This window comes from Plectropomus leopardus, chromosome 6, assembly GCF_026936395.1.
Source record: "Plectropomus leopardus strain MGB_pleo_1.0 chromosome 6, ASM2693639v1, whole genome shotgun sequence".
Lineage (NCBI taxonomy): Eukaryota > Metazoa > Chordata > Actinopteri > Perciformes > Serranidae > Plectropomus > Plectropomus leopardus.
In genome coordinates this window covers 27,800,119-27,825,237 of record NC_142181.1, presented here as the reverse complement: position 1 = coordinate 27,825,237, position 25,119 = coordinate 27,800,119, and the positions used below count along the sequence as shown (strand labels likewise).

The following is a 25,119-nucleotide window of genomic DNA, read 5'->3' as shown; positions in this document are numbered from 1 at the left end:
AAACATTTGATAAATGGTTTACACACATACTAAAATATAATGTAGTTCTACACAGCTATAAGGGCATATTTAAGAGTTTATTAATGTACTGCATTTGTAAAAATTCAACCTTAATATCCAGCCTTAAAAAGGCATATTTAATTTTATTAAAACTGTGTTTACCTATATTATCGATCATGACCTTTTTATACACTAGCCAGCAGTTACGGGTGCCCACAGATGGAGTTAGAGTTGTTGATAAATACACAAATAAACAGTCACATCTGCTGACATCTACACTACAGTATATTACTAATCGTTGAATACATGTTTATATCGGTGGTGTAATGTAATGCAGTAGCAATACGTCGTTATAGCACTTGGGTATTTTTGAAGGTTATCTGTAGTTGAAATTTTATATTTCTGCCAACTTTCAGTTTTACTCCACTACATTTTCCAAATAAAATGCACACTTTTACTCCACTTTTTTCCCAGTATTTTAGTTACTTTTTACAAAATAGGGAAGGAAGGGAGGAAGGGACGGACAGACGAATGAATAAATAGGAGGGGAGGACAAAATTGATTTTTTTTCTATTCATCCTTTATTTTTTAAATTAAATTAAATTACATTTTTAAAAGAAACTTGTTTTTTTTTTCTTTTTCTACAAGTGTATTGTATGCTCAGATTTAAAGTGGTTTATGTTACAAAGAAGTAACTTTCAAAATTCCTACCAGTTGCTTTTTATTTAACAGCATTTACATGTACTTTTACTTTCAATGCTTAAATACATTTAATATCATAAAAATATTTTTGATACTCAAGTACAGTAAATATCATACACTTTAAGTCTTCTACTAAAGTATTAATGTAATAGGTGACTTTAACCTCTACAACATTTTCTAGTAAGAAATCTGTACTTGTCCTCCAGCATGGCTTTCAGGTACTTCAGCCAACACTGGTTTATATACTGGTTATAAATACTTAATACGGACATTAAGGCCAAGTGGTGGCAAAGGCCAACTGTTGCGTCATCTCACACCCCCCTGTGTCTCTACCAAAAAGTTGCGTTTGATCACACTGCAAAGACCACAGCCAACTAGAAATACCTTCTGCGCCTGCGTAAAAGGAAATAACTCTTCACAGCAGGCGGCTGTAGTCTGGATTTATCATTCCAAAAGGGAAACCAGAAGACCAACAGGATGGATTCAAGACTCTGGTTAGCCAGTTAGCATATTAACAACACAATCCCACGTTGAAAGAACAAATTATACTTACTGTGCACTTTCTAATAACACAAAAAAATTACGTACCACTTCTGCTAAAGAGCTCAATGGCTAAAAAATAATCTTTCCCAAGATAGGATGTTTTTGATTCAGCCCTCTTAACTTTAGCATTTAAATGACTTTTCTCATTTCCAGTAGTTCTCCTGCACTGAGCTGAACTGCCAATCAAGAGTCATATTTCTCACCGATGGGCTCTGTCAACTCCAAAGCTGATTCAACATGCTAAACAGGCAGAAAAACAGCCAACAAAGGCCAACAAGTGCCAACAAGCGCCAACGTTGCTGGACACACTGCAAAAACTAGGGCGACAAATACCCACCGACAGCCCAACATCGGCCAGGTCAACCATTGGCTTGGTGTGTCAACGGCTGTAAAGTCAAGTTTTGCCTAAATATCAACTAGCAGACACAATCAGTATCTTTGCACAAAACTAATTTTTGCATAAAAATCTACAATATTTATGATCATCAACAATAACCATCCAGTAAATAAAATTATCAAAATATTCAAAAATTGAACCAGGAAAACCCCAAATCTCTCTTTCTCTGTGCCATCATGCTCAATTGACTAAATCCCTTCAAGCTATATTACATTGCTTGAATTTTTTGGTTGCAAACAGCTGAGAGAATGTGATAAGCTCAACTCCAGGCTTCAAAATGTCTAAGAAAGCAATGGATGACAAAACAGATAGCTAGTGTCTCTTCAATCAATGGTCCTTCAATGTAGATTGACTCCACCTTAATTTAACAGTGGTTCATACACAGGCAGTTAAAATTCCTTCCTTTCAAATTAAAACTAAATAGTGTGACTGGGCCGCGATTACAGTCGGCCACTTCTAAATCGAGTCATTATTCCATTTATAACATGAATCCTGTCAAAGCACAATCATTTCGTTGAAGGGACTCGTCAATAAACATTCTGATGGGAAACCCCCAGAGTGTCTTTGACATGGCGAGTCCTGTCAGATGGGCTTTGATGAACTTTCTGAAACAAGTAGGAGATTGATTTTAGTATTGTCATCGATTTACTGTGGGTTGACTAAAAATAGTAAAGAGAACATGGAGTCCAAATGAGGACGAGGCAACCCTGTGACCTATTTTGAGAGTGTTTGGAATCAACTTGCCATCTAATTACTAACAGTAGAAGAAATATGATTCAGTTTATGAAATTATGAATTTAATTAGGTCTTGAAATGCGTCAAAATAGGTCATATGTCACAAATTGCCTTTATAGTTGTTTAGATGGAAATCATTTTCAATGAACGAGCCCTTCTGAATAATTATATTACAAATTAAGGCACTTTGAAACTTTTTATGACGCATTTGCTCTAAATTGAGAGGAATTAAGCGATCAGACACCAGACGGTCCACTCAACCTGCTGATCTCCCAGTGTCAGCTGACTGACCCAACACTGGGAGAAAGTGCCTTTTTCTACTCAGGAATGACGCAAATCTGGACAATCTCCTGCTGACCTCTAAGGCCTGAGGGGTCACCTGAGGTCACCAAGAGGAAAAAATAAAGCTTCCATTCTCTGCTACGTGTGCCCTCCAAGCATGGTGCTGACCAGAGAATATAAAAGGTTTGACATGGGATCAGTATGTGTAAACATAATCCTCTGTGTCTGCTCAACAAATAAAAGGCCTTCATAGACTTTTATACATTTTATATATAGAGAAAGGAATAATTTCGATGGGGATTTGCTCAGGCTTTCCTCCCCATGTAAGCCTTTTAAAACGATACAAGTTCATGGAAATGAGCACTGATTCCCGGAAAATCCTCCCACACAGTTTTGCAGTTTCTGTTTCCATCTTTGCAAGATATTCTCCAGTGAGTGTCATCGCAGATTAAAGACAAGATACTCCCCTGTTGCTATTTATAGAAACAGAGACCTTCAGTTGTCAGCAGTGTGGACATCTGTTTGATTTTTCCCATACTGTGATTAGAAACATTTCTGCGAATCACAAAAAGACTTAAGTCAAGTCAAGTGAATTTTATTTATGGAGCCCATTATCACAAAACACAGTTTGCCTCAGAGGGCTTTACAGCATGCGACATCCCTCTGTCCTTAGACCCTCACATCACCTAAGGAAAAACTCCCGAAAAAGAACCCCTGTAACGGGGAAAAAAAGAAGGAAGAAACCTCAGGAAGAGCGGCAGAGGATGATGAGGGATCCCTCTTCCAGGACAGACAGACATGGAATAGATGTTGTAAATAACAATTAGCATGATGCTTTATGGCGAATATTTTTTAACTTACAGTATTTGAATGACTGCTAAGCTGTGGTAAAATGGTGCTGATAAGGTTTCATACTAATAATTTACAAATTGACCTTTGACCTGAAAAAGGAAAATGTAAGGACGTGGCTGTAGTTCCTCTCTATCATCTGCAGATCAGTGTTGCCAAATCCAAATTAATTAATTACATAGAAATAGAAATAATTCTATTTTATCTTATTTTAATTATTTTTTAATTGGTTTATTTAATTAATCTTTTTATTTTTTTATCATTTAATGTTTTACTTTTATTCTACTCTGGCAATGTTTAAGTCTACTACAAGTACTATTAATTCTGTGTTTACCGCAAACACTCTTCAAACAGCATTTGTTCATACTGGGATGGCTTGCTGTTGGTATTTCTGTTTTGTGATTGTTTCTCCTGTTTGTCTGGCTTTAGTTTGGTATTACTTTTTGGCTCTTTTTTGTCATGTTACTAATGCGTGAAACTCTTCTCACTTCTGCTTTGCCTTGTTTGTCAAAGCACTTTGTAAACTCTGTTTTTAAAGGTGCCATATAAATAAAGTTATCATATTATTATTATTATTATTATTATAATTCCTACAACTAAAAATATGACAGAGACTGACCAAACTGTTCAAAAGTGAGTCTATGGATACCAGTGGGGGACAGTAACTAAGTACATTTACTCAAGTAGGCTACTCTACTTTGGTACAATTTTGAGGAACTTGTACTTTATTTTAGCATTTACATTACTCTTTATATTTCTACTCCTCTACATTTTGGGGACAAATATTTTACGATGCAGGTCACTACTTTATCGGACAGCTTTGGTTATTAGTTATTTTGCAGATTTATGTTGTTAATGCAAAATATAAATCATAATATGTTATTATAGGTTAAGGTACCCAGCAGTACATAAAGTAATTATAATTATTATTAGCTACACCTTTTCCAGCTGAAACATTAAAGTAATGACCCAATAATTATATAATAATCAATAAAGTAATATAATATATACTATTGTGAAATTGGCCAATCTGCATTTAAAGTACTTTTACTTTTGGTACTTTAAATTTATTTTGATGCTGATACTTTTGTACATTCACTAAATTTTGAATATAGGAGTTTTAGTTGTAACAAGGTATTTCTTCATGGTGTTGTTGCTAATTTTACTTAAGTAAAAGGTCTGAGTACTTCTTACATGACTGATGGATAATATGTATTGACTTGAAAATCTGTAATTAAGCTGTTATGATGGCAAACACCAATCCTAAAAGATATCTAACTTCAGTGGTTGTTTGTGTGTGAAAACACGATTTTAAGACTTCAGATAAAAAGCAAAAAGCTAGACAATACTCTTTAAATCTAAACTATATGTGTGAAAAAATCTTGATATTTCTAAATGACTAAAAATGGATTTTGTATGAAAAAATGAAATAAACAAAGCTGGAGATCTTGCGAGCTGGACTCCTAATTAACCCCTGGAGTCAGACAAACACAAATGCAACATACAGATGCCCCATTCTGGCACATGCTCAAGCCAAATCTGGAACAAATTCACACTGTCTCTTTTCAGTGACAGCCCCACAAGGTGCTATTCAGGAATGTGGGCACTTCTACTTAAAATGAGACAAATTCCAGAGAGGGCTTGACGCTCAAGTGAGACACTACCCTTGATTCATCTCTTCCCCCTCGATCCGGCCCCGGCGATTGTGTGAAGTCCTCACACCATGGCAACTGAGCTGGTATGAGTCAATCCTTTAGATAAATGCATTAATGTTATCTTCTGGGGACAACTAAATGTGAGCTGACTATAACTTTATCAGTGCAAATTGGTCACATTGTGAACGCCAACACAGCGGCTTTGACATGGAAATGAGGAGTTAAGTGTGTGAGCTCTGGGCTCGGTGCCTAGTCCACGCCACCCACAGAGAGTGCCAGAGATCACCATGGAGGTATCCAAATGTAGCGGCTGGTCATGCGAAAGGGCAATGGCTACCTGGCTACTAAGAGGAATAAATTACACTCTTAATATCCTACGATGCAAAACACCAACTGAAGACAGCCACAGCTATGTCTGCAGAGGAGAAAGCATAGCTGAAGAAATGTGTATTTTTAGGGGCATTTAGTCACAGTTGAGCTAAATGATGCAAGCAGGGGGGAGTCATGACATGACACTGAGTGGAAACACTATGCATACAGTGCCCTCAATTGGTTAATGTTAACAACTGCATCTATGTGCTATTCCACTAACTTTTCCTCCCACTTGAATATTTTTACAAAATGTAACACAGATGGATGTTTACAATGTATTAACAACTATACTAAAACATCAAGTAAAATCATTATTTTTCTCTCTCAGACTTTGGACTGGCAGAAACAAATGCATGCATAGATGATGAATATAAGTGTTTATGCTGTCATTATTTTGTCTTTTCATATATTTCATTTTATTTTTGAACAATGTGGAGCAGCTCAAGTGTAATTTTTATGCAAATGAGACTCCTATTGTGATTTTTTCTATTTATGATGAATTTTGATATTTTGTGCTTTTGTCTTTATTTGTCTTTGCATTTAGCATTTGATGTCTCAACTTAAATGTTTGTATTTAACATTCCTCTTTTCTTTGTATAAAAAAAACTTTATACAAAGAACAAAGTTTTCATTTGATGTCTTTCTTTAACCTTACTGTCGTGGCAATTTCAGTTCCATTAAAGGGACAGTCCACCCTAAAATGAAAAATACATATTTTTCCTATTACCTGTAGTGATTTTTATCAGTCAAGATTGTTTTGGTGATTTTCAGATGACATGGCATTCAGTTTGTGGTGCTCAAAATGCCAAAAAAAAGAAAAAATGTATATCTTTGAAAAACTCAAAAGCAATATCCTTTTCATCATGACCCTGTTACTCAAGATAATCCACAGACCTTGCTTTGAGCAGATTGAAGGAGGAACTATTTTCTTTCTACTGAACTACACTTGCCAAACATATCACAGTGCAGAAAGGAGCATGCATCCACTGCCTGCTCACCTAACATCACTGAACTAGTTAACATTTACAGCTCAGCTGAGGAGGACCTCAAAATCTTTACATCTCATACTGTAGCGAGCTTCTTGTCCATGAGTAGGTGCACGCTTGCCTCTGTACTGTGATACGGTTGGTAAGTGTAGTGTGATAGAGAAAATAGTTCACACATGAAACCGCTCACAAGGTCTATAGATTATCTTGAGTAACTGGGTCATGATTTATGAGTTTTTCAAATGTATTTCTTGGCGTTCTGAGCAACACAAGCTGAGTGCCATCTAGTTACATCATATTCAAGATAAGGCAGACATCTCTATGGCTGATATTTCTAATACTCTGCAACTTGCATTAAAACAGATCACTACATGTAGGAGGAAAAAAATATGTATTTTTGATTTTGTAGTGAACTGTCCCTTTATGGCCTTGTATGCAATAATTTGCAGAATTTGTTTGGCTTTGTGATTGGATAATCTATCGTGTGTTCGTGGTATGACAAAAACAGCTTGGTTTCACTTCTATTTTTCTGTGAAATCAATGCCCTTTTTACTCCCCGCCAGTTACATGAAATTGAAGACACGAATCCCATAACATGGCTCATCATATGATAACAGCTCTTGTGGTGTGACGGCATGAGAAGCACTGACCTGCTGTCCTTTGATAACATTAACAACAGGCTCCTTGGATTCCCTGCATTCTTCCACTCTCCTCCAAAACAACTCATTCAGAGCAGAGCGTTATTGTGCACATAAAGCTGGCATTACCTCGACATCCATCCTGACACACAGACTGTTTACATGTCCGCTATTATCTGCAGACTGTTTAGAAAAGGATGACAGTTATGTGTCATTGGATATGTTCCCTCTGGCTGTAACGGAAAACATATGTAACAGATTTGAACATATTTATGAAAGTTCTTATGAGGCTTTAAAGGGGCAATAAAAACCAGGGGCAAGGGGTTACAAACAAGGTCAGGGTAGAGGTTGTGTGAAAAAGAGATTCAATGTGCCCTGACTTGTTAAAGATGTGAGCTGTTCAGTAATGGAAGGTTGAGTTCAATGCTAATACGACCTGCTATACGCTTTGTCAAAACACTGCTGAGGGAGTGGAGAGAAAGTAAAAGCTGTTTGCATTCCTTCTGGCTCTGTGTTTCACCAGTACAAATGTGAAGACAGCGTACTCCTAAACACTTACAGCAACTCTGCATTATCTCACAGCGTGATGATGTCAGCTTCTGGGAGCTGGCAAATATGGATTCACTGTGGTCTTTTTCTCGAACTGACCAAATAACGCTGATTAATGCCATTACAAGTGCATTTTCCTAAAGTGATTAATTATCCACTTATCTGGGGGTTATTTACAACTTCATTGGAATTGTCTTTGTCTCTACAGTTATAGCATCTAAGTTTTCCTTTTTTTCTGTTAATCCTTACATGTCAAATACAATTAGTGTATTTTGCAGATAAATTTGCTATTACACACAAAGGGTTCTATGGCGGAGTTTTTTGGTATTTCACATGTGAAATGAATGACATCACGATGTGGAAATTTCACATGCTTTTTGTAATTTCATGCAAAACATTTTGCATGTAATAATTTGACATGAGATATTTGAACATTTCACATGTCTATATTTGTAATGGATTCCAAAACGTTCCTTTTAAATTTTTTTGACATAAAGGTCCAGTTTTCAGGATTTAGGTGGAGATATTGGCAGAAAGTTAATATTACATAATAAGTATGTTATATTTAGTGTACAATCACTTGAAAATATGCTATATTTTATATATATATATATATATATATATATATATATATATATATATATATACAGTGAGCGGGTCCTTGTCTATAGAGATTGCGACAAGCTAGAACAGACCAACCAGACACTGGCCCCACATAGGGCCATATACGTTTTCACATCAGTCTTGTAGTGCAATGTTAGAAAAACACTATAAAACACTTTAAATCACCAAGTCTATTTGTTTTGGAGAGGAAGCGTTAAATTTGGCTCTTAGTAAAATCCTCCTGAGCAATTCATACAGATACCATCAAAAGTTTCAGCTGCTTGCAATCTGCAATTCTCACCACTAGATGCCCCTAAATCTAATCTAATCTAATTCTTACACACTGATCTTTTAGATGCCCCATCAATGTGCTCTGTACTATTTTATGCATATTTATTTTGTCGTCTATCTGACTTCTACACATACAGTGTTAATTTTCTGCGGACCAATAAGTGCTGTACCTGTCAAACAAAAACTGATAAAATAAAACTAAATAAATTCCAGTCCATGCCACCAAATATTTTTTACTAATTTCTAGCTACATTAGTTAATATGTAATTAATACTATAATGCACGGGCAATTATGCGTAAAAGTGGATGATTTGAAATCAATAACAGCATACCTCCTTACTGCTGATTTCACCCTCTGCTTCACAACCACAGTTTCTGGCCGTGTGATTGATTTCTGCTCGGGCACTCACAGCGCCTCTCCTCTTCATTTTGTCTTTGCTCCTTTGTCTGTTTTTGGCAAGACACTCTTTGCTCTGAGGCAGCTCTGGGAACACATCGTCATCATCATCATCACCATCATCATCCCCCTCTTCATCCTCCAGTGAAGACTCTCCATCGTCAGAACTCTCGTTGACAAAAGCGCAACCATTGGTTTCGGAGGGACAGGTGTAGTGTGAGAAGGTGATGGAGCTTGGTTTGTGCTTCACAATGCGCGGGAGATCTATGGCTCTCGGGCTGGAATCAGGAACAGTTTGAGTATGCATGAAGTCCAGATTGAGGATGGGGGACAGGTCCTCTGGAGGTATACAGGCATGTCCATTTAAGATTGGCCTCTTAAAGTCTACAGTCAGACTAAGACGGTTCTGAACCACCTGGTCTGACTGAACAGAAAGTGAACAGCAGTTGCCATTTGATCCACATGTTGTGGACACAGTACCTGCTTCAGGAAGCTGAGCTGAGCCAAGTGGACTTGTGTCAAGGGGTGCTTCGCCAGGAATGACTGAGTGTTCAGGTTCCTTTAAGCACACAGCTTCCACAACTTCAATGTTGTTATGACAGACACAAACAAAATTCTTTTGCTTTTCCTTATCTAGCTCAAACAGCGAGCTTTGGGTTCCATGGAGACAATCGTCCCCTCTGTGGGAGGTGTTAGCTGACAGAGCAGAACTCTCCGAGGTCGACCCCTGCGCTGTGAAGGCTAATTTTTGTAATCCTGAACCTGTCCAGGTCTGATGTGTCTCCGAAAGCCCCACAGCTGGAATCTCCATTGTTGTTTTATCTACAGTAATTCATATCATAAATCCACAGGTACTTGTGTTTGATGTATTGGATGGCCATTTTTATCCAAACCACACAGCAGCTGATCCTAAAAAAAAAAAAAAAAACAGAAATGAAAAAACATGAATGGCATGTGAAACATCTGACAAGCACAGAAACATAAAGACTATTCCAAAGAGTAAAAAATGCACAACAAGACAGACTACACATACTTCTCAAACTGTTTCCATACGTCTGTGTGTCCTGTAACTGTCAAAGTCTCACAACCAGAGTTTAAAGCTTCTACATCCAGTTCCGATTACGTGCCATCCAGCGAGAAGCTTGCTGTGAAATTCAGCACCTGGCTCAGGCTGGGCTGTTCAAGTCTGGATCTGTTTCACACACGATCGTGGTGACATCACTGCACAGAGGAATCCGACTGCTCTTCCCCAGTCAGTGATTTACTACATGCTACACCATTCATCAGAGCAGAAGATGCCCCTGATCAACTGTGGTTAACATCCCGCTCACCCCGTCATTAAGACCTTCTTTAAAAACACACCTCGGACAGGTCCGAGACATTCCGAGTGTACACAGAAAAGTAAACAATTGTATTATTGTGCTGCGACAGATGATGATAATCATTGTGTTCAACCTCTATGACTTTCCTCAGAGGACATTTTCAAACAGTGCAACTGAACCAGGAAACTTCAAAAATACACAGAACCTACACACAACCTTCTAACTCCAATCAACATGTTCTTTTCTTCCCGTCATGTCAAACAACAGATTGTTTAGCTGGAAGTCTAAGTCAGTCTTACATTATATAAATTTACACGCGTGTTTTTGTTGTTACTGTGAGAAAGCTGCAGTTGGCAGTGCCTTTATCATGGCCTTGAGATGCGCAAACACACACACACACACACACACACACACACACACACACACACACACACACACACAAAAGCATACACAAAAACACACTTTAGGACAGAAGCAGATAAAGCAACCTCAAGGACAAACTCTAACTCTGATACTTTTTATAAATCAGGCACAATGACAGAAACAGGAAAATCCTGCACACAGAAAGTTATGTGTAATTCCAGACAGAAACATTCTCTAATTAAGTAAATGAAATGCTGCGTATCGGCTCCTGTAAAACCTGGTGCATGTGAAGTGAGTGTACAAGAGATTAGGGCTCCTTCCAAGAAACCCCTCTTTTAAAAAAACACTATGCAAAGAGGGTCTCATTATTCTCAAATGAATGCAGTGCACATTTCAATGGGAAGAAGAAGTCACAGAGTGAAAATGAACTGGGAGTGTTGACTGGCAAACCGAGACCACAACTTATTTAGACGAGTTTCTGGGGGGGCATCAAGTGTTGGAGAATTTCAACAGAAAGGTCCCTAACAAGTCTTCTCACGCAGAAACAACCTTTAATATCAGTTTCTCAACTCCGTCAAGGAGGACGAGGAAAGAGCGAAATAGAGAGTTGTCATTTGTTTTTCTATCATTTGGGGATTCACAAATAAACAGAAAACAAAAGACTCACCTGCTGTGTGGAAAAAAAAGTGTTGCCCAAACAGTGTCAGCGAGAGCATGGCAAAACAGTGGCAGTGAGGCTTGTTCCTGGAGGAGCAGAGAGGGATGGACAGCCCCTTGCAGAGCCACACTTATGTCCCCATAGGCCTATTATGCTAAAAGGCAAGATTGTCATCACAACCACCACCCCCTCCTCTTGTGTTTCCCTAGGGGGCTGCAGGAGTGTTCGGTTAGCAAACCATTCAGAATAAGAGCAAGAAGTATGTGTACTCATTGGGAGATGGAAAGAGGAGGAGAAAGGAGACAGGGTGGGAGAGAGGAAGGGTGGTGGAGGGAGCAGCAGCGGCGGCGGTTGGCACTGTAAAAGAACAAGGTGAAATGGATTTGCAGCCCTCACAAACAGGCTGTGAGAAATAGCTGACTTTACCGGCCCGAGCTGCTGAGGAGCAAGATGAACCGCAGCCATGACCTATCGCTTCAAAACAGCAGGCTGAGGAATGCTTTCAAGTCAAAGGGGAAAGCTGAGAGGCACCGTGATTTACTGGAGCATATCACACATAGATTATGACGATATCTCCACCAGAGGATTTAATGCTGAATTGAAACCAATCGCATGTTTCCTCAAGTTTTGTATTTGACACTATAGATAGAAAAACCACCAGTTAGGAGTTTGTATCAGACGGCAAGCCAAATTGTGGTGTCAGATTATAAATCACGAAGTGACAGGATGCTTAATGGTATGTTGGGGAAAGCACTCTCTAATGATGGTTGATTTACATTTTGTCTAAAAGGCAAAAATGTACTTGAACAATCAGGGAATATCTTTCATTCTTACACATTCTCAAAATTTCAGAACTTTTTCATGACTTTTAAGTACCGAGAATAAAGCTTTTATGACCATTCACAATGTATAACACCAACATTCATCTCAAAAACACAGTGCAATTTAAAAAATGGTACTCGGGCAAAGCATAGATACATTTCAGGATGAGTGATCCTGTTAAATTACACTGACACAGTATTGTTTTTCTCCAATTCTATCATATTAGATTCAAACATAATTCCTGTTAGCTGGCATACATGGATGAAGAGATAAAATAGAGAGAAAATGAAGAAACCTATATGACGGTAAACAAAACGTTGCGACATGTCAATGCATATTACAGCTACATTATGTCAACAGTTACAGATAATACATTTGCTGTTATGGTACATAATGTTGAAGGCTATCCATGGAAGATTACTGTAACAATTCCATTACAAATGACACAGTTTCATGACTTATCTTAAACTATTAAGAATTTTACAAATTCCATGACCTTCCCAGGCCTGGAAAATGAGACTGTGAAATTCCAAGACTTTCTCAGGTTTTCTATGACTGTGGGAACCCTGAATATTCAAATAATCAAAAGGTATGCTTTAGCGAAATTTTCTAAAATCCTTGCTTTATCCTTTGATATTCTTGTAATATTTACATACTTCCTTTAGTATATGGTGAACAGAGGTTGCAAATGATTCCAATTTAACATGACTGATAAATGATGCTGCAAATTTGAACTGAGGCATTCTTCAGTAAACAATAGTCTTCTTGTGAAAGTTAAAAATGCATGTAGGAAGACCAAGTATACCACATATAGCAGAGATTGTGGGTAACAGGAGGCAGGTTTCCATTAACCCTAAAATAACGCAAATTGAAATTGCAAATATAAAATACACCCAATGGAAACACATCAATTTCCAAAAGAACTCCCATTTATTGCAAAAAAGTTTTTAAGCTCGCATGAGGTGGTATTTCAGGTGATTCGAAAAAGCCTTGTTTCGCAAAACTGCATTGGAAACACTTTTTTGGCTCTTATAGGTCGCATTATGCTATGATTATGCGCTTGTCAGTAAGAACTGGCTCCTTCGAGCATGATGCAGCAGGGGCTACAAGAGGAGTAATTGCATCGCATAACTCTTTAAAAGTTGATCATCCAGTTTTGAAACAACAATTCCTCTGTGAAATTGTGGACTATCACCTCCCAAAAATCCCTCATAAGTGGCTGCACGCACATATAAGGGCCTTGCCTTTACATTATCGCTCACATATCATGCCTACGTTGCCTGTGGTTGGAAATAATGACAGTTAGTGCAGTGGCTGCAATAGAAATAAACCTTCTAATGTTTAGAACATCCATCACCATGCTTCTTGGAATGTTATCGCCAGAGGAGGGACAAGTAACGTCACTCATGGAAACGCAGTCATTTCACAACTGTGTTTTCTTGACATTTTGAAAATGTTGCATAAGTTTTGGTCAAATCTGCAATGGAAACCTGCCTAGTGAGAGCTGAGCATGAGAGAGTAAACATGAAAAGGGCAGGTGTGACACTTTGCTTGTTCCTTGGCAGAGGACTTGTTGTTTATGCAACTCCTGGACTCCCTGATAGGACAGGAGTGCTGAAAAAGACTCAACTGAATACCATGAAGGCTTCATTTTTTTATTTGTTTATTCACGTGTTCATTTGGTCACTCACCAGGTGAGAGGTGGTGAAGCCACAGCAACAAATCAACACTTGGACTCAGTTCGACCTCTAGCCAGGGGGGAGGAAAATGAGCGCCAATTAACTTCTCTCATTCATAAAATACTTTGCAATCTGCCTGTGGCTGTCATTCTCCCTCAGCAATGTTTCAAAGCTTCTGCCTGTTTTCATTTTTTGGGAGGTTTTACAAGTCAATCTCAGACTCTGCCTTGTGCTCTAAAAACTGGGATAATGTTCTTAGATGCAACAGCGTAAGTTATAAGCTATTTTACATCTGTAGTCCCTGGGCAGGAAACAGAGAATGACATCGCTGTTATTGGTAATTAAAATTGTAATATAAAAACACAATTACCAGACAGCACAGATCCACTAAACAACCACAACAAGCTTTCACAAACATTGGGTCACCACTTCCCTTTGAGTGTGCCCACTCGGCTAAGTTCGAGTTTGTGTTGTGCAGTGCAACAAGTTGACAATTCTGTCTGATATCAGGTAAGGACACTGCAACAACGGCAAGATTTCACATTATTAAGACACATCAAATGTTTGTGTTAATGCATACTGGATACATGACTGGGTTAATTTCATTATTTCATGCTGAATTTAAATTCAGCAAAGCTGTAGCTCTCTCCAAAAGTTTGTTGCTATAATAAAAAATGAGGAATGGTGTATCTCCCCTGTGCAATTACATAAATTAAATCCTAATATGCCTGACTTCTGCTATAAGTGCAATATTCACCAAGGCTTATTATATCACTGTTTGTGGAAATGTGAAGAGATTCAAAAGTTTGGGAGTTTGGTGTTAAAATATATTTCTCAGATTATATCTTCTCAAATACCTCTGTGTCCTAAGAAATGTAGTTTTGGCATTTAACCGGACAGCTGCTCTCTTAGAGAAAGAAAAATGGTTGATCCCTTTCTCCTACAGACGCTTTATTGCAATGTGCTGGAAAAGTGTTAGATAACACTCTCTTGGCCACTGGTTAAAAAAACTTGAGATCAGGTTTGGCTCTTGAGAAACTAACATATATTTAGAAAGAAAGCCTCTGAGTAAAATAACATTTGGAAGAGGTTTTTGGAATTGTCAAAAACAGTGACATTAAAGAGGCATTAGAGGAGTGAGGTAAGGCTGAAAATATCAATTTACTGTAAGGAATGTGGAATATACCCTGACTGATGCTGTATTTATATACTTTTTCATTTTATTAATTTTATTTACTGCAATTTTTAAAAATGTATTTATGGCACTTTGTAAGTCAGATTTGAGTTTAACATCCTGTTTTATTATTATTATCATTATCATCATCATAATCATCATCATCATCATCAACATCATCATTTGTTTTGACATTGCCATATATTTTCTTTGGGGAAAGATGTTTGTACATCATATTGTGTGTTTAAATGCATAAAAGTAATAAACATATGTTTAAGGAGAAATAGAGAGCTTCGTCTGTCTTTACCCTGTACTGACCTCTGTATTAATATATAAAAGTATGCAGAAATCAAAGCATTTTGCCAACTAAAAAATCAGATAGAAGAATACAATACAAGAAATATTCTGATGTATATTTAGAAATCCCAAGGAGCCATGCTCAACACAGCAGCCATGCAACAGCAGTAAATCCACTGTTTGAGCAGTGAGATAAGGTATGTGTGCAAACCTTTAATGTTTCCTGATCTTTTGTTCAGAGTTGGTGACATTCCTGATGTCCTTGTTGGATATCTGTGTTTACAGTTCCACTGTCAGACTGGTTACATGGAAAGGTCAAAGGAGGCACCTAATCATATATAAAAGTCATCCCTTAAAATATATATATATATATATATATATATATATATATATATATATATATATATATATATATATATATATATATATATATATATATATATATATATATATATATATATATATATATATATATATATATATATATATATATATGTGTGTGTGTGTGTGTGTGTGTGTGTGTGTGTGTGTATATATATATATGTGTGTGTGTGTGTGTGTGTGTGTGTGTGTGTGTGTGTGTGTGTATATATATATATATATATATACATACTAAGTATAACACTACAAAGTTAAAACCAACACTCACTATATCTTTAGAAAATAATTTTCTCGGTTTGATTGTGTGTACACACACACACACACACACACACACACACACACACACACACACACACACACACACACACACACAAATGTATACACAGCTTGACTATAGAGAGATGGAGGCAGAAAATATGTCGTGCTCTTGTTTACTCTGCCTGAGAAAGGGAACAATAGTGTGCAGGTGCATGTGAAAGAGAAAGAAGGAGCATTAGAGAGACAGTAAGAGGTAAACTGGAGCAGTGAGAAAATATGTCTGTCCTCTGTGTTGCCTCTTCCAGTGAAAAAACATTTCAGAAACACAAACTTGAAAAATTGGACTTGCACTTAATGAATAGCAGCCTTTTCTCTGCCTGCTCTATCTGAGCTGTGCAGGTGAACAGTCCAAGGCCAATGGGAGTGAGAACATTTCGGCCCAAACACAGCTGGATGTTCTCACAAGCTAACTCAAGGGGCCCTGTTTGCCCCGTTCTAGATGAAATAAGAAAGGAAAAATGGCATTATTTGTGTCACTGTGAGAGAAACACTGACTTTGTTTCCACATGGAGCTGGAGGGTAGAGTCAGCACATGGAGCAGGAAACAGAAAAGAGCAAAGACTGTGTGCATTCTAAAGAGTCATTTTACAGGACTGGCTCTGTCTTTGTGTTTCAGTCAAGTTTGATTGACTGTCACCGCACTGATGACCGTGGCAGTTTAACACTCTTTTTACCTCTGTGTTATGTCTTTATCCAGCTTTGTAATCTCACTTTCATATTATAAATAATTTGCTGTTGCCATGGATGGATTACTGAAAAGGGCCCAAAGTGTCAGATGGGCCCTGATCTCCGCTTGCAAAATGACACTCAAACTAACAAGTACCAACCAGGAAGAGACTCAAAATTACCACAAAGAGATGCAAAGAAACTGCACAGAGACAAAAAATAACCACAAAAAAGGGCAAAATAGCCACTAAGACACACAAAACAACAAAAAAAATCATAGAATTACCTTCAAAGGACACAAAATGACCTCCTGATTAAGACACAAAATGACTTCAAAGAGCACCAAAAGACTACAAAAAGACAAAACAACCAAGAGGAGACACAAAATGACTACTTAGAGACACATAACATAAAAAATGACATAAAGTTAGCTCAATGAGGCACATAACGACCACAAAGAGACAAAATGACAAAAAAGACAGAATTACTTAAGACACAAATTGACTTCAATAAGACATCAGAGACCCCAAGACTAAAAAAGGCACATAAAAAACAGGAGGCACTAAATTACTTCTAAGAGGCACAAAATGACAAAAATGACACAAAATTACTTCGAGACATAAAACCACAAGATTAACATGACAAAGACACATCAAACCACTACCAAGTCTCTGTGTGTTGCTCCTATGGAGAGGCAGTGGGGCCCTTTGCGTATCTGTGCCCAGGGACCCATAGTATCGTATATTGCCCATGGTTGCTGCTTTGACTTTTAAGGACTTGTTTTAGGCAATGTGGATATTAACATGAGTCTATAGCCATGTCATTGGCTTTGTGAAAGTCTTCACAGGTTGAATGCTAACATCAGCATGCTAACATGCTCGCAATGACAAAAGCCATCATGCTTTTATTTAGCAGGTATGATGTTTTCAATGCTCACCATTTGACTTTAATGTGCTTGCATATGAACATTTGCTTATGCAAAGCACAGCTAAGGTTAAAGGGAATGTCATAAGGTTTGCAGGTATGTAGACATGAATCAGAGTATTGGCAAAATAAAATTCCAATCATCTGATTTGAAGTTTAAGGAAACAGAATGACATTTGTTGTAATTTCTTAATTCATTTTAGTGTGTTTGCTATTTTGTTGAAAAACAAATGATACACTAAGTGGAATTTTGATAATAGTCATACAAAATATTTTAAGTTTCTTTACTTTGTTATTTTTGTAAAAATAAAATAAAAAACCCTCAGGCACTGTTTGGACGCAGACATTTTATTCTGGTATTGCATTGCAAAGCTATTAAACTGTAAAGTATATACACTGGGTTGATTTTAATAACTAAAATAAGTACTTTAAGTGTGCTGTGTGCAGCTGTATTATCCACCTAAAGAAGTATCAGACTGTGACGCAGTATCGGCAGATACTCAACATCACATGACTCGGATTAGGATCAGGTGTAAAAAAAACTTGATCAGGCCAAATATATTTAGATTAAAATGACATTATCCTAAAAGTCCCAAAAGTGGGGCCTGTGTGCCCCTTTAACCTTCTGTTTTCATCCTCTGGTGGTTGAAATGAAAACTTTCATCTCCTCAGTATCAGTGTTTAATGTAACTTCCTTAACTGCAGTCATATGTAGAGCTGTACTGAATTTAATGGAAACAAGACAAGGCCTCCCGCTGCAGATCATCGCTATGACAACAATGTCAAGACAGGACTGAGGGGGGTGTGGACACGCTGCCAAAGCAAACTGCCAGAGATGGCAGACATACCAAAGCCCGGACACAGATCCTCAGCAGGCGGAGACACTCAGTGCCAACCCCTCCAGAAAAAGGAGAATACAAGTGTTAGAGGATATTACTGTTTGTTTTTCGGCTGATTTACAGAGTGATAAGAATGATAATTTCCCACTCTGCCCACCAGTCACTTTACCTGGAAGAGTGTAACAGATTGAAACTGACAGAGTTCATGACCCATTCACTGAAGAATTGCAAGACCTGAGGGTATGAAATACTTTTTCAATGAATTGTAAGTCTCAAAACAGGCAGTTTTCAAACATAATATTTTAATCTATCAAACACATTTTTTTTCTATGTGGAATCTCTTCTGGTCTGTTTGCATGTTGGATTTTGCGAAATATGACAGTTTGACACAAGTAACATTCTGGCTCAAGCTTGTGCAAGACATTTCAGCCCAGAGTACACAGCAATCTGATACACTGTAAAAAATATTCATCAAAACACCTCAGCGCTGCAAATCCAATATAGTTAGATTTACTCATTTACTAAATAAGAACTCCAATATGTTTTAATGTACATGGTGTCTGAGAAGTTTTATTTTTATTTTAATCTCTAACCTAATTGTGATACATTGATTTGGGATCTACTGAAGACAATAAGTAATATTTAGTTTAGGGACTTAAAGTCCAGTGTATAGGATTTAGGGGCATATTTTGGCAGAAATCACCTGAAATAAGAATCATCGTGTTGAGACATTTACATCTACATATGGAGCAGGTCCTTGTCCTGGGACATAGCCATGGTTTATAGCCATTTTTCTACAGTAACCCAAAATGGACAAACCAAACTGGCTCTAGATGGGAATATTGGCATTTTAGCGTCAGTCACTGTGATTAGCAGACCCTCCACAACATACAGCATCGGAAAATCACTGATTTTTCACATGACACTGCTTTAGTAAATCACCAGGCCTGTTTGTTTTGGAGAGGAAGAGATCTCTACGGATAATTTCAGCTCCTGGTGAAAACCTCCTGAACGTCTGGATCTTATGTTATCAGAGAAAAAAGGGGAGTACACAATAGAAGGTGCTGATCTGGCAGCCTGTCTCTGTCATGCCAAACAGCCTCAGAGAAACACATATTTATAACATGAAACTTCTTTATTAATGTTTTTACCAGTTTTAATCACCGGGTCTGTTTGTTTTGGAGAGGAGGAGACCTCTGCGGATAATTTGGCTCCCGGTAAACACCTTTTGAACAATAAAACTGGAGGAATTCTAACCGGGAGTTCACACTTGGCACATGGGAGACGTTTCAGCTGGTTGCAATCTACAATTGTCACCACTAGATGCCACTAAAACCCCCTAAATCTTGGACACTAGACCTTTAATATAAAACACATTATTAGAGCCTGCAGTTAAAATTTCAGTTTGATATTAAATTTAAACACATGAAGTTTGCCAGGCAGGGAGGGTTCAACAAAAAGTCACTTTCAATATGCATTATGAGAAATGCAGGAACATTCATTAGAGTTTGACCCATATAAGAGAATTAAAGTTAGTATATATCTGGTGCAGCCATTGTGATCTATCGCTCATAAGAACCCCAACATTCTAAATGCAATATTAAGCACCTTGTTGTGTATATTACCCCTTTGCTGTATGCATAAACTCTTTTGTATTTGTATTTTGTATCTTTTTTTAACAATGCATTGTACCAATCACTCTGACTGTGGCCAATGTTACACATGGTGTGCTATGCTTGTTTGCTTTCTGTTTTTCTTCTATGCTTTAAAAAAAGGATTAAATATATATATATATATATATACTACTAACTACCAAAATAAAAATAAATCTGTTAATTACAAAAAAATATTGTATAATCTGTATTTACCTCTGATAGGGAAATTCTTGATGTGTTTTCATTAAAATAATATCCAATGTGTGCAAAAAAAATAATTTATGAGAGATTCAATGTCTCACTGATAAAAGTTAGAATCACAGTAAAATATAGTTAAAATGTTTATGAGCCATAGAGGTACAAATAATGAAAAATGCTTGAATTTTATATTGACTCAATCCAGGAACTGTATATCCAACTACTGCATGTTTTTACAGTGTATGAGGAGAAACACATTCTGCGCTGTCATTTCATTTGCTGTCTCTTCTCTCCCTTTTCTCCTTATCAGTGGTATCAACACGGCTGTCAAGACAGGGCAGACGTTCTGAAGTGCCTGTGGTCTTCACATGGCACAGTGAGATTAAAGTGAGGGGAAGAGAATGGAGCCAGCTGTGTTGCTGAAACATGTGGCTGTACGGTCGCGGGTTTGCCTGCCAGCAACGCAACATGTTATTGCTGCACAGAACAAGCGTGAGTCTGTCAAGACGGCAAAGACTGACAGGGTTAAACTACATCTACAGTATAGGAATGAATTACATTTTATCTGCTCCTGCAACACTGCAACATAACATTTACAGCATGCTGCATTTATATTTAACAATACAATTAGTAAAAGCTTGAAATGTACTTCTGTGTTTTTTTTTTGTTTTTTTCTTTTTTTTTTTTGCTGTTGCACGCAGCTCTCTTATGTAACCTGAACAATACCCAGCTGTTGCATGCAGACAAGTACAATACGAAACGTAAACATCATTAGAAAACATTCCAGCAATACCACAGTCTGACTCAATATCTCTGCTGCTTTCCGACTCCCCTTTTGGATTCCCTGCATACCACTGGGCAGATGTTGTGCATTATCACTTCTCTCTGCAGTCTCACTTTGTGTCTTAGAGCGCCAACGATATTGGCCTTTATGTTCCCACTATTCAGATTATGTCAGAGGTTGTTGAGGTGTCAATATTGTATTTTATTTTATTTTATTTTATTTTAGTGTCATAAAACACTGCTTCCTTTAACATTTGAAACATTTTCTCATAGAAGACCAACTGTCCAATGAACAAAACTAGACAGAGGTCTGAAGTGATCGCATAATTTGACTGGACATATGAACACAGTAATTAAGAATTCAGACGTTTAATTTTTCTGAACAGAGCCACAGCTAGCTCGCTATCAGCTTTAAAAAGTTTACAGTGCGAGAGAAAACAGATGAGGTAATTACTGAGAATCAAATCATCAAATCATTTTTGAGCACTTGTGTAAGAGCACATAACAGTAAGAGTGTAAAAAACCCTCCTGTGGAAAAGTCACCTCATGTTATTATAATTGTATCCAATAAAATAGTTCAAGATTCCCCAAAGTCCATATTTTTATCTGTTGAGCAGTGTTTCGGGCAAAACAGTGCACACACCTGAATCAACTGTGGTATAAACATCTAATTAGTGTTTCCCCCCACATATTGTATTTTGCTTAAAACGGACCCATATTGCTTCTACGACACCCCATGAGAGCTATTACCTTTAAAAATACAGGCTTACTACTTTGTTTCAAACACAAATTAAGCGCTTTTCATAATATTTTAATTATTCAGGTTTGGCCACAGTTCATTGTGCCCGATTTCTTTCAAACTTAAATTGACAAGATGATGAATTACTGAACTTAAGACCCTCAGATGATCAATCTTCATACCAAACAACACAAGAGCAATAATCCCATCAACAACTTAACAGGAGCCAAGTGTATAAACCACTTCCAAATACAGCTGCAACGATTAACTGATGTATTGTCAAAATTACATTTTGATAATTGTTTGACTGGGTTAAGTTATTTTAAGAAAGTAAAATTTCTCTGATTTCAGCTTCTTTAATGTGAATATTCTCTAGTTTCTTTACTCTTCTGTCAGTTAAATAATCAATAATAATAAATATCTTTAGTTTGTGGACAACAGACATTTTAAGGACAACATCTTGTGCTTTGGAAAACACTTTTTCACCATTTTGTCATTGACCAAACAACGAATCAGTTAACTGAGAATATACAGTGGTGGAATGTAACTGTAAAGTATATTTTAAGTTTTGCATTTAAGTACAATTTTGGGGTACTTGTACTTTATTTTAATATTTTCATTGTATGCCACTTTATTCTTTTACTCTACTACATTTTGGAGCCAAATATTCTACTTTTTATTCCACTACATTTATTTCATAACTTTAGTTACTATTAGTATTTATTAGTAATTATGAATAAAATAACACATTATAATATGATTTTATGAATTAAACTACAGAGCGAAAGTCATCAGCACCACCATTACCAGCCGCAACACTAAAGTGCTGAACACATAAATGCATCGCTGATTTTAGTTCAGTAGTTTTAGTATTATTGCACTGTGGTATTGATATTTTTATTTACGTAAAATATCTTAATACTTTACCCACCACTTAGAATATAAAGAGATTAATTGACAATAAAAATAATTATTAGTTAAAGCCCTACTTGCAGAGGTAAATTTGTTTAATTGTGCAGAAATGTCAGATCTAAGAAATCACTTTGGAGCTTGCCAAATAATTGGGTAAGTGCAATTGGGTAAACTCTTGGCCTTGCCTCTACTCATGAATTCTTGGCTCAATCATTACTATTTTCTGACAGCACATGCAGGCAGCACGTGCTCTCTACCACACAACTGCCACACGACAAGATGCCAAATCTTAGTAAACAGCGGGACATTCCCAAACAATGACTAATGTGAGAGAAGATGTCAGTCCCGCTGATAAGGAGAGGAGATGTAAACACTGACTGAAATGATGGGAAATTATCGACTGCACAATGATTTCATAGCTTGTCTCCCAGCGTGTATGTGATTATAGGAGGGCAGGGATGATGGGAGGTGAATCAGCCTGGCCTTTCATGTGACCGGGGTTATGTCTCGGAGGAACGAGGCAGTGGGCCGTCGCAATCACACGCACACACAGAGCAGCTACAAATGAATTCACTCCAACAACAACCCCTGTCCTCGCCTGCTGCAACACGCTCTGCCACCACTCACGATCAACCAGCGAATTCCTTCCGCTCTGTGAGGTGGCGGGTGAAGATGAGGTGTTTTGTGGGCTCTGTGTTGTGATTGTGATGTTGTGTAATTGAAGGGTATGTTTGAATCCAGTGTCTGATGCACACATCTTACCGCCCACTCCCCTGCTGGGGTCAGACAACAAACGTGTTTGCTTCCAGGAATGTGAAAATACATGCCAAGATGACAGGGCTATTCAGAGATGACAGGGTTATTCATTTGCTTAATCACACATCGCATGCAACAAATCATCAATCCCATCCATGTGTGAATGAAGGATGTACAATGTGTACGCACCAACAAGTTCTTAAAGCCAAGTCTACATGTGGCTGTTTTGGTTGAATAAAGTTAAACTCTACCTTTAGAGCAAGGAAACAACTTGGTGATACCTGAAATAATTCTACTGTAATTTAAACCACAATTCTGAGAGTAAGAAAAACTATATTCAGAGCATTGAGTTAAGTTGGTCTGCTATGATTTTGCCAGATGAGAGAAGAGAAAATGAGATCAAAGCTGAGCAGCTGTCATCTTCTTCTTTTGTCTTTGTTTGGAATGAGACGCTTTGAAAGCAGCTGCCCTGAAGCAGAGCGCTGCTGCTCGCTCACAGCTGACTGTCAGCTGTGGTTCCTCCTCCACTGGTGCAAAAGAACCACGCCAGTGTGTTTTTAAGGTTGTAACTCTTACTACAAATCATGTGTACTTCACATCTTGTTGACCATTTTCAAATGGATTCTTTGCCATTTAAGATGTACTGCTGTTCCAGGCAGTCACTGGATTTCATTGATTTCTGAATGGAATGAAAATCTATTGGCAGATTCTAGGCACGCTTGATCTGTGCCATCAATCACTACAACCATTGAGTCTATCTATTTCACTACTGCTTGTCAATATTGTTGCACGGTAATAGAGTTTAACTGTAGACTGATTAGGAGAGTCTGCACGAGAGCTGAAATCAGTCAGTCGATTGGCAGAAAAATACTCAGCAACTATTTGGATAATTTATTAATCATCTCTAGTTCTGACAGCTTACATGTTAACATGAATGTGAATTTAGTTTTCTTGTTCAGTTTCCTTATCTGAACTTATCTCTATCAGGCAAAACAAGCATGTAAGATGTCACCATGGACTCTTTGTGACATTTTATAGACCTGTAGTTGTCAACCAGGGGTCTGAGGACCTCCAGAGGTCACTGAGGGGGTTCCAGGTGGTCCCAAGAAAGGTAAAATAGTTTGTTTTCACTATTAAATTCACTATAAAATAAGTCTCATGTGAGAAATACCCTTTTCCCACCAAAATTAACATGTGTATGCAGGTTTTTTAAACAAGGGGAAAGCTGTTAGATATGTATAGTGTATAGTGTAGTATGTAACGATGTCAGGGACGGGCCGGACACCAGAAGACAGTTTAGTAAACAGTAGAAAGCAGCACGGAGGCCAGTGAAAATGTTACGGTGGTTACCTCTAATTTATTACTCATACTTATTCAGTCTCTCTTTTGAACTCGGTGCTGAATAAATCTTGAACGATCAAGCACTGCTTGGACAGAGACAGACAATATTTTGTATAATCACATCCAACAACAAAGAGACTGAAAGAAGCACATCTGCTCGGGTACTGAATGCTCACTGTGATGAATTATACAAATCAAACGTGTTTTAGAAGTATATTCATAGATTAATATTAACGGAAAAAATGGATGCCTGGAAAAGTACAAAATGTGCATTTCCAAAAAAAAAATCATGG

At 37.5% G+C, this 25,119-nt stretch overlaps 1 protein-coding gene across 2 annotated transcripts in view; it reads right to left on the bottom strand.

Moving 5' to 3' along the window:
* Nucleotides 1-25,119, bottom strand: part of stard13b (StAR related lipid transfer domain containing 13b) — a 98,843-nt gene that overhangs the window by 71,468 nt on the left and 2,256 nt on the right. Inside the window, exons 1-2 of one of the 2 annotated variants that reach the window (XM_088079136.1) lie at nucleotides 11,352-11,550; nucleotides 8,935-9,908 (exon numbers count right to left, since the gene is read on the bottom strand). In XM_088079136.1, coding sequence (XP_087935262.1) covers nucleotides 8,935-9,810 — 876 coding nt within the window. In that variant the 5' untranslated portion in view covers nucleotides 9,811-9,908; nucleotides 11,352-11,550. Of the gene's footprint in view, nucleotides 1-8,934; nucleotides 9,909-11,351; nucleotides 11,551-25,119 lie in introns of those variants that run through there. The other variant, XM_088079135.1, reaches the window with a different exon arrangement.